This window comes from Diadema antillarum, unplaced genomic scaffold (genome assembly GCF_040938485.1).
Source record: "Diadema antillarum isolate AM-2024a unplaced genomic scaffold, OU_Dant_1.0 seq00000694_RagTag, whole genome shotgun sequence".
NCBI classification, from domain to species: Eukaryota; Metazoa; Echinodermata; class Echinoidea; order Diadematoida; family Diadematidae; genus Diadema; species Diadema antillarum.
The window spans coordinates 749,678-761,124 of record NW_027271599.1 but is presented as its reverse complement, the minus strand read 5'-3'; the positions used below and the strand labels follow the sequence as shown (position 1 = coordinate 761,124).

The 11,447-nt window shown below is 39.3% G+C and overlaps 1 protein-coding gene across 1 annotated transcript; it reads left to right on the top strand.

Moving 5' to 3' along the window:
* Positions 1 to 6,091: 6,091 nt before the first annotated feature.
* On the top strand, positions 6,092 to 10,578 carry LOC139737511 (uncharacterized). The gene is made up of 3 exons (XM_071648181.1): positions 6,092 to 6,123; positions 7,571 to 7,718; positions 10,054 to 10,578. Exons 1-3 carry the CDS (start codon positions 6,092 to 6,094, stop codon positions 10,576 to 10,578), a joined length of 705 nt encoding a protein of 234 aa, XP_071504282.1.
* The last annotated feature ends 869 nt before the right edge of the window (positions 10,579 to 11,447 follow it).

Here is an 11,447-nt window from a genome sequence, read left to right as displayed (position 1 = left end):
CTGGTCCACGGGATTACATCTCAGCTCCTCTCCGAGCGAGTTGATTAGTTAACAATGGGATGGCTTCCCAATTGTGTCAAACCACTCTACGCTCATTGGTGCATTAGTGTAACCAATCAGTACGATGCGGGAAACTGGATTTCATCTTCGAGTTTGTACGTTCGTAATTGATTCTCCTATAACAACATGTCGCTGGATTTCTGTAATAAGCTTTGCCACACCATTATCAATTTGCACGCCAACTTTTGGTATGTATTTCATCTGTCTTTTCATTATTAAAAGTGCCGTGCATTGGGTGTCGAAAGATGTGAAAGAAGAGAGAGAGAGAAAAAAAGTATGGAACGGGGTGCACACACAAAAAACACACACACGCGTACACGACGACACAGACTACGGTGGTTGCATAATATCAAGCGACACACAAACATTCAAGGCTTCATCTGTGGATATGAAATATTATAGAAAAATGGTAAATAATATAAAATTATTTTCTTTATTGCAATGATTTGACTAATTGACCCATTTGGATAGTATACTATAGTATACTATTTGATTATAGATATGCAAAACAGACGGGTGCGTTATATATCCGAGCGTATCACAACATCACCAATAGCACCCACAACACACACACACACACACACACATACACGTGCTCATGTGTTTAAAAGGTACAATAATCTTCGTTGTCACTTATTTTCCAGTAAAACGGTTGCATGTGAAATTTTCAGACATGAGTCAAGATTCTTTAATTAATCCACGTCACTGTCCATCGTAAATAAATAAATAAGTAAATATATATATGTGTGTGTGTGTATGTGTGTGTTCGTGTGCGTGTATATAAGTATGTATATATATATATATATATATATATATATACATGTTTTCATATAGTGTAAATATTCAATTAACATAATTTCGATGTATACCAAAAAACATAATACCATGAAGCTATTAATATCCATTAGTTATTAATACTCAAATATAGTATGTTTATCTATTATTCATCTATTTTCACTACCGGCAAACCACTGTTAATGTCTTTAAAGGTCATCCAATATTATTTAGTTCCATTCCCCAACATCACCATATTTTTCCTACAGGCACAGTTTGTAAGCATGTAATCTTTCATTTGTTCTGTATCAGTTTCATGGATCACTCTGCCACACTTCTAACAGTTGTACATTATAAAAACACATACATGCACGTACATACGCGAAAACATATTATGTGATAGTCACATATTCATACAAAGACTTTTACATACACACACATTCATGCCCCACATTTACATACTGTACACGGTAAAAATTTAAATTGTCATGAATTTCGTCATTGTAACATTGTTTGCAATAAATAATGGTTCGTGGTTGCTTCATTAATTAAATCTATATGACTATGCATGTTATGATAATTATTATGATGTAGAACATCGACGTTCAAGATACCCGTGGCATTTTTTTTTTCACCAAAGCAAAGAAAGGTGTTTTTTTTTTCAAAGGAGTTGCTCAACACTTCAGAAATTCCCTCACATATTCCCTCATTACGAACATGATTACTTTATGAGTAACATGCCCCTGCTTTCTGATAGAGGAAAGCTTAGTACTAATTATGAAGGAAAAGTAGAAATAGTTGCGTTGAATTTATATATATAATCATTTCATATTCATGAGAAACTCACGTGGTGAGAAGCTATTTAGTGATGAGCACCATGTGTCTTGGTTTTTTTTTTCGATTGGTAATGAGTATGTGTACACATGTGAGTGTTTGTGAGTGTTTTAGCTGATAATTAAAGAGGTACTACGCATGATTTCTGAAAATGTTATGTGCGATATTTCACTTAAACAATTGAGCTATATAGGACTGGGCGGATTCGTGAGGTCTTGATGGAATACATGTACTTTACTATGATAGCCCTCTTCTCGATCGCGTGCCATGGTCTTATGCGAAACCAGATCTGCTTGCCTCTTCATTGTTCGAACCGTTTAACCGATCTATTGTTCCACTCTGATCTACGGGATCGCATCTCCACTCCTCTCTGAGCGAGTTACTTGGATAACAATGGGATGGCTTCCTTTATTTTCTCAAACCACTCTACGCTCATTGGTGCATTAGTTTAACCAATCAGAACGATGCGGGAAACTGGATTTCACCTTCGAGTTTGTACGTTCGTAATTGATTCTCCTGTAACAGCATGTCGCTGGATTTCTGTAATAAGCTTTGCCACACCATTATCAATTTGCACGCCAACTTTTCGTCTGTATTTCATCTGTCGATTCATCGTTAAAAGTGCCGTGCAGTGTGTGACGAAAGATGCGAAAGAAGAGAGAGAGAGAGAAAGTATGGAAGGAGGGTGCACGCACAAAAAAACACACAAAAACAAACACACACACGCGTACACAAATACACAGACTACGGTAGATGCATAATATTAAGTTAAAAGTGCCGTGCAGTGGGTGTCGAAAGATGTGAAAGAAGAGAGAGAGAAAAAAAGAAAAAGAATGGAAGGAGGGTAAACACACAAACAAACACACACAAACAAACACACACACGCGTACACAACTACACAGACTACGGTAGTTGCATAAAATCAAGCTACTCACAAACATTCAAGCCTTCATCTGTCGCTATGAAATATTGTAAAAAATACTAAATGGATAAAATAGTTTCTTTATTGCGATGATTTGACTAATTGACTCATTTAGACAGTATATTATTTGATTACAGATATGCAAAACGGAATGGTACGTTACTTGTATATAAACTATAGGTGATGTGAAATGTATCCGCGAGCGTATCACAATATCACCAATAGTACCCCCGGCGCACACACGTACACATACTAATGTGTTTAAAAGGTACAAGAATCTTCGTTGTCACTTGTTTTCTAGTAAAACGGGTGCATGTTAAGTTTTCAGACAAATAAGTAAATGCCCCACGTCACTGTCCGACGTAAATAAATAAATAAGTAAATATATATGTATATATATATATATATATATATATATATGTATATGCATGTGTGTGTAAGTGTGTATGTGCGTGTGCGTGTTTTTAGCTGATAATTAAGAGTACTACCCATGATTTCCGAAAACGTAAGGTAAGGTAAGGTATGTAAGGTAAGGAAAACGTAATGTGAAATATTTCAGTTAAACAAGCTATAGGACTGGGCGAATTCGTGAAGTCTTGATGGAATACTTCACCAGATAGTCCTCTTCTCAATCCTGTGTCATAGTCTTACAGGAACCCGGATCTGCTGCCTATTGTCCGAACCGTTTAAGCGATCTATTGTTCCACGCTGGTCCACGGGATAGCATCTCCACTCCTCTCTGAGCGAGTTAATTAGGCCTACAAAACAATACAATGCCTTTCCCTATTGTTTAAAACCAGTCTCCGCTCATTGGTACATTAGTTTAGCCAATCAGAACGATGGCGGGAAACTGGATTTCACCTTCGAGATGCACTTAAATACGCATGCTGAGGTACTTCCGCACCATCAGAGGCGCCGTGATGAAAGCGTACAAGATGGACTAGTTTGAGACACTTCACTACCTGCGACTCACATGTGGATGTTTGACGACTGCAGTTTACTTATCATGGGCTGGAACTGTGGACTTTGTATCGTGTTTATGTGCATTGTATACATTTGTAACAGCATGTCGCTGGATTTCAATAATAAAGTATTATGCCACTTACAAATAACTCGCTTGCGTTTTATCTGTCTATGTATCTGTTAGTGCTTGTCAAAGGATGTGATCGAAGAGAGAGAGAGAGTGTGTGTTGAACTAAGGCTCACGTACACAAACACACATACACACACACGCAACAACAGACTACAGTACAACTGTACTTGCATAATAGCAAGCGACTCACGTAACTGGGGTTATGAAATATTTAAAAAACAGCGCCCCACAAGATGTATAATAAAATATTACGTTTCTTTATTGGATAATTTCAGTAAGATACATTGGAATCCATACAAAATACAATACAGAATATATTAAGGAATTTTGAATAGAATAAACTTCAACAAAACATGGATACAATTATAGTAATATCAACTGTGTATTTCGATAAATAAACAAGTAAGCAAATACAACTTCATTTTTTAACTGTATGTGGAAAATAGGAATTCACATAGAGAGAAGCATAGCGTGTAACTTCTGTGGATTACTCTCGGAGATGAGGGGATCTCAAGATCCATCAAGGACTCTTGATGAAAATTCTTTATGAAAACCCTTTATGGAAATTTTGATATCATGACGTCAGGTGAAACAGACAGAAAGAAAGGACTATGACAAGGACAAGAACGAAAGCAAGGACGGAACAGGCAAGAAAACAAACTAAAGATAGGAATAACAAAGAAAGAAAACGAAACAAAAACAGGTGGTCTACAATTAGGTTTTTACGAATGGTCGCCAAGGCATGGGTATAAACTTGAAATTCAATAAAATTGTGCCAAATAATGAAACACAAACTCTTAATATTCTAAAATTCGTGAAGTCTTGATGGAATACTTCACCAGATAGTCCTCTTCTCATTTGCGTGCCATAGTCTTACACGAACCCAGACCTGCTGCCCCTCATTGTTCGAACCCTTAAGCGCTCTATTGTTCCACCGTGGTCCACGGGATGGCATCTCTACTCCTCTCCGATCGAGTTAATTAGATACTAGGATGGCTATATCATTTTATTGTCTCAAACCAGTCTACGCTCATTGGTGCGTTTGTTAAACCAGTCAGAGCGATGGCGAGAAACTGGATTTCACGTTCGAGTTCCATAGCTGAGAGTTTATGGCGCTTTCGAGAGATTTCAGAGACTTTACTACCTTCGACTCACATGTGGATGTTTGACGACTGCACTTTACTTATCATGGGCTGAAACTGTGAACTTTTTTTATCGTGTCTATGTGCATTGTACATTTGTAATTGATAGTTTTGTAACAGCATGTCGCTGGAATTTCTGTAATAAGTTATTCCGCATAATCAATTGCAAGTTTGTAAGCATGTAATCTTTGGTTTATTCTTTATCATTTTCATTGATCTCTCTGTCACACTTCTCACAGTTGCACATTATAAAAACACATACATGCACGTACATACGCGCAAACATCTGTAATATTCACATATTTATACAAAACTTTTACATACACACACATTCATGCACTACGTTTACATACACGGTAAAGATTTAAATTGTCATGAATTTTGTCAGTGTCAAGTTGTTTACAATAAACAATGGTTCCGTGGTTGCTTTATCAATCATATCTATATGTATGCATGCTATGATACTGAGTGTGTCATCGACATTCAAGATACCGGTGGTAGTTTGTTTTTTTGATTGTTTGTTTTGGTTTGGGGTTTTTTGTTTTTGTTTTTGTTTTTTTACACAATAAGCAAAGGAGGTTGGTTCCAGGTTTTTTTTAAAGGAATTGCACACTTCAGAAAATTCCCTCACATATTTCGTCGTTATACGGACATGATTACTTTTTGAATAACATACCCCAGCTTTCTGATAGAGGAAAGCCAAGTACTCATTATGAAGGAAAAGTAGAAATAATTGCGTTGAATTTATAAATATAATCATTCCATACTCATGAGAAACCCATGTGGCGAGAAGCTCTTAGAGATGAGCACCGAGTGTCTTGGCTGTTTTTTTTTTTCGATTGATATTGAGTATGTGTGCCCGTGTGAGTGTGTGTGTGTTTGTGTGTGTGTGTGTGTGTGTGTGTTTGCGAGTGTTTGTTCGTGTTTAAGCTGATAATTAAAGAGGTACTACGCATGATTTCCGAAAATGTGCAAAATTTCAGTTAAACAAGCTATAGGCCTGGGCGAATTCGTGAAGTCTTGATGGAATACTTCACTATGATAGTCCTCTTCTCGATCGCGTGCCATGGTCCTCCACGAACCCAGACCTGCTCGCCCCTCAATAATTGTCCGAACCGTTTAAGCAATCTATTGTTCTACGCTGGTCCACGGGATTATATCTCCGCTCCTCTCCGAGCCAGTTGATTAGTTAACAATGGGATGGCTTCCCCTATTGTGTCAAACCACTCTACGCTCATTGGTGCATTAGTTTAACCAATCAGAACGATGGCGGGAAACTGGATTTCACCTTCGAGTTTGTACGTTCGTAATTGATTCTCCTGTAACAGCATGTCGCTGGATTTCTGTAATAAGCTTTGCCACACCATTATCAATTTGCACGCCAACTTTTCTTCTTTATTTCATCTGTCGTTTCATCGTTAAAAGTGCCGTGCAGTGGGTGTCAAAAAAAAGTGAAAAGAGAGAGAGAGGGAGAGAGAGAGAGAGAGAGAGAGAGAGATAAAAGAATGGAAGGAGGGTGCACACACAAACAAACACACACACGCATACACAACTACACAGACTACGGTAGTTGCATAAAATCAACCTACTCACAAACATTCAAGCCTTCATCTGTGGCTATGAAATATTGTAAAAAATACTTAATGTATAAAATAGTTTCTTTATTGCGATGATTTGACTAATTGACTCATTTGGACAGTATATTATTTGATTACAGATATGCAAAACGGACTGGTACGTTACTAGTATATAAACTATAGGTGATGTGAAATGTATCCCCGAGCGTATCACAACATCACCAATAGTATACCCCCGTCACACATACATACACATACTAATGACTGTTTTTAAAAGGTACAAGAATCTTCGTTGTCACTTGTTTTCTAGTAAAATGGGTGCATGTTAAGTTTTCAGACAAATGAGTAAATGCCCCACGTCACTGTCCGGCGTAAATAGATAAATAAATAAGTAAATATATATCTCATATATATATATATATATATGTATATATATATATATGTGTGTGTGTGTGTGTATGTGTGTGTGTTTGTGCCTGTGCGTGAATATACATATATGTATATATATATATATTAGAAAGTGGAAATAAGTGCGTTGAATTTATATAATCATATTATACTCATGGGAAACCCAAATGGCACGAAGCTCTTAGAGATGGGCAGTGTGGGTCTTGGTTTTGTTTTTGTTTGTTTTTGTTTTTTTTAATTGGTATTTGAGTATGTGTGCACGTGACAGTGTGTGTGTGTGTGAGTGTTTGTGCGTGTTTTTAGCTGATAATTAAGAGGTACTACGCATGATTTCCGAAAATGTAATGTGCAATATTTCAGTTAAACAAGCTGTAGGACTGGGCGAATTCGTAAAGTCTTGATGGAATACTTTACTATGATAGTCCTCTTCTCAATTGCGTGCCATAGTCTTACACGAACCCAGATCTGCTGCCCCTCTATTGTCCGAACCGTTTAAGTGGCCTATTGTTCCACGCTGGTCCGCGGGATCGCATCCCTGCCCCTCTCCGAACGAGTTAATTAGATAACAATGGGATGGCTTCCCTTATTTTGTCAAAGAAGTCTACGCTCATTGGTGCATTAGTTAAACCAATCAGATTGATGGCGCGAAATTGGATTTCACCTTCGAGTTGTGTTTAAATAGCTGAGAGTTTATGGCGATTTCGATCAAACTCATCTAGAACCTCCAACAAGATTGACCTGCTATCATCATTGACATCAGTCTCCGCCATCGAACAGCACATCGAGAACTCTACACCCAGCTTCTCCCGCTACATCCTCGAGTTCAAACCCAAGTCATCACGATGTCGACTGGAGGCTCAACTGGAAGCTGCGAGTCCGATCGCGAACCACCTGTCGTTTTGGTCCTCGCCCTTACGAAAAAGTCCTGTGGTACTCCTGTGGTAATTACCACAGGACAGTACCACAGGACAGCTACCACAGGAAAGTACCACAGGACAGTACCACAGGAATTGTCCTGTGGTATTTTGGGACATACCACAGGACAGTACCACAGGAATTCCTGTGGTATTTTGGGACGTACCACAGGGCAGTACCACAGGAAAGTACCACAGGACCGGTACCACAGAACAGTACCACAGGACAGTACCACAGGAATTCCTGTGGTATTTTGGGACGTACCACAGGGCAGTACCACAGGAATTCCTGTGGTATTTTGGGACGTACCACAGGGCAGTACCACAGGACTAGTACCACAGAACAGTACCACACGAACTGTCCTGTGGTATTTTGGGACAGTACCACAGGACAGTACCACAGGTTGATCATTACCACAGGGCAGTACCACAGGGCAGTACCACACAGCATTTCCATGGTACCACAGGAGAGTACCACACAGGATAGATTGAAAAAAAAAATCTGGGAGACTTTTAGCCACATTTCAAGGAATATTCCTGATAGGTGAGTGATGGATTTCAGGACAAACATGGCCCTACTTAATAACCTGTCCTACTCCTAACATATAACCTCAAACGAGAGTCTAATGGCCAAGTGCCAATCTAGTCCTATAATAGATCTATATAGTCATATTCTATTCCTAGGTAGCCATCGACCCTATCAGTACATATATATATGGCCGTCTATCCGTAAAGCATTAAGGCATGGTTACTAACTCGGTTATATTTTATTATCAAGATATGAAATTACACTTTCATAACAATATCTATGATATTGGGAATAACACAACATAATTAGACAATCTTTCATAAAGTTCAAAGTAAGTTCCATCATTAATACTTTGACTTTTTAAGTCATATATGTATTTTCTAAAATCTAGAGTGCTTTTTATGAATATTCATGAGCTATGTAAAAATTTGTACCACAGGAGTACCACAGGAGTACCACAGGAGTACCACAGAAGTCCTTATGAAATTTCTCATGCTTTACATCACCACTTTCACTAAATAGGTAATACTGTAGGAGTATAGGACATGATAAGTAATGGCAAATCAATTGTCATAATTCACAGCATAACTCATCTATCAATTAATTGAGGAATATTAATATGTGCTTTTTTGTTTGTATTTTTGTTATAAATTTCAGTTGATTCTGCCTTACAATTTTCCTGTGTGGTACTCCTGTGTGGTACTGCTGTGTGATATTCTCCTAATGTGATAGTCCTCTGGTATAAAATGTTAAGGAAAAAAAAAAGAATATCCTGTAGCATTTTTCTGTGGTACTTACGAATTTAATTTGCTGTGTGGTACTTCTGTGTGGAATAGCACCATATCATGATTTTCCAGTGGGATTTTGGACAGTTCCTGTGGTACTCTCCTGTGGTATACATCGAAAATTACCACAGGAATTCCTGTTGTACTGTCCTGTGGTACGTCCCAAAATTCCACAGGACAATTCGTGTGGTACTGTCCTGTGGTACGTCCTAAAATACCACAGGACAAGTCATGTGGTACTGTCCTGTGGTACTATCCTGTGGTACTTTCCTGTGGTATTGTCCTGTGGTACTGCCCTGTGGTACTGCCCTGTGGTACTGTCCTGTGGTACGTCCCAAAATACCACAGGACAAGTCGTGTGGTACTGTCCTGTGGTACTATCCTGTGGTACTGTCCTGTGGTACGTCCCAAAATACCACAGGACAAGTCGTGTGGTACTGTCCTGGGGTACTATCCTGTGGTACTGTCCTGTGGTACTGCCCTGTGGTATGTCCCAAAATACCACAGGACAAGTCGTGTGGTACTGTCCTGTGGTACTATCCTGTGGTACTGTCCTGTGGTACTGCCTTGTGGTATTGTCCTGTGGTACTGCCCTGTGGTACTGTCCTGTGGTACGTCCCAAAATACCACAGGACAAGTCGTGAGGTACTGTCCTGTGGTAATATCCTGTGGTACTTTCCTGTGGTACTGCCCTGTGGTACATCCCAGAGTACCACACGAGCCTGTGACACAGTACCATACAGTTCCTGTGTTAATATATTTTTGTGTGGTACATTGTGTGGTACCAACCAGTACCACAGGGAGTACCACATGAGCCTGTAAAACAGTACCACACAGTTCCTGTGGTAACATTTATTTATGTGGTACATTGTGTGGTACTGACAAGTACTACAGGGAGTATCCTACAAGCCTGTGGTACAGTACCACACAGTTCCTGTGGTAACATTACAAGTGTGTGGTACATTGTGTGGTACCGACAAGTACCACAGGGAGTACCACAGGACTTTTTTGTTAGGGCGGGCACAGCTACATTGGTAGCCTCAACAGCTTCATCGAGCGGGACCCAGCCCGAAGCAACCTGGCTCTAGAGAAGTCTTCTGTACTCGCCTTCCTTCACGACGTGGGACATACCCAGCCTGGTAACGTCTTCTCAGCCTCATCGCAGCTCGATCTCGTCTGGGAGCTGTCGCCCGACGCCGTGGTCATCGATCTCGGCTCTAACGATCTCTGCGAACTAGGTGCAACCACCGAATCCACAGTTACCGCTCTCCTAGATATTGCCCTCCGCGTAGGCATCATCCCCCGGCTCTTCGTCCCCAAGTGGAAGACCGACTTCAACGCAGCTGTGCACGACACCAACCGACTCCTCGCCAAGTTCCTGGAAAACTTACCCAACGTCCACTTCTGGCGGCATCGCGCCTTCACCCAGAACCACAGCAAGCTCTTCATGCAGGATGGAGTTCACTTCAACGAGGCAGGCATGCTGAGGTACTTCCGCACCATCAGAGGCGCCGTGATGAAAGCTTACAAGATGGACTAAAATCAAAGATTTTACTACGTGCGACTCAATTATGTGGATGCTCGACGACTGCAGTTTACTTTTCATGGGCTGGAACTGTGGACTTTTTATCTATGTGCATTGTACATTTGTAATTTATGTTTTGTAACAGCATGTTGCTGGATTTCTGTAATAAAGTATATTATGCCACTTACAAATAACGTTTTATCTGTCTACGTATCTGTCATTGCTTGTCAAAGGATGTGATCGAAGAGAGAGAGAGAGAGTGTGTGGAACTAAGGCTCACGTACACAAAATACTCACACACACACGCAACAACTACACAGACTACAGTACAACTGCACTTTCATGATAACAAGCGACTCACTTAACTTTCTTTATGAAATATTTAAAAAACAATGATAATAATAATAAGGTACTATTTATGGTACCCTCTTCGATGTTGCCACTGCTATACCTTACCATTACCTAGAGTTGCCAGCCCCCATTTACACACCGAAGTTGAGAGGGACATGGTGGGTAAAAACACATTTTGTTCCAATCACCATTTTCTATGGGCACAGCATGTATGTAATCTTTCATTTATTCTTTATAAGTTTCATTGATCTCTCTGTCACACTCCTTGTAAATGCACATTAGATACATTTCAAATTGAAATTCAAATTCAAATTGAAATGATTTTGTTTCCATATAAAGTGATACAAAGTAATATACGTATCGCCTATATAACTACAGATTATTTTAAGGAATTTTGAATCAAATAAGCTTCAACAAGACATGGATACAATTATAGTAATACATTGCATCAACTTTGTATTTCGATGAATAAACAAGTAAGCAAATACAATTTTATTTTCTAACTGTATATGGAAAATAGGAATTCACAAGAG

What these genes read in the sequence shown, in the direction of transcription:
- LOC139737511 (XM_071648181.1), top strand. Translation starts at nt 6,092, where the DNA reads ATGGCGGGAAACTGGATTTCACCTTCGAGTTT. An exon ending in TGGATTTCACCTTCGAGTTT is followed by an intron (nt 6,124 to 7,570) that starts GTACGTTCGTAA and finishes CATTGACATCAG; the next exon opens with TCTCCGCCATCGAACAGCAC. An exon ending in CACCTGTCGTTTTGGTCCTC is followed by an intron (nt 7,719 to 10,053) that starts GCCCTTACGAAA and finishes CTTTTTTGTTAG; the next exon opens with GGCGGGCACAGCTACATTGG.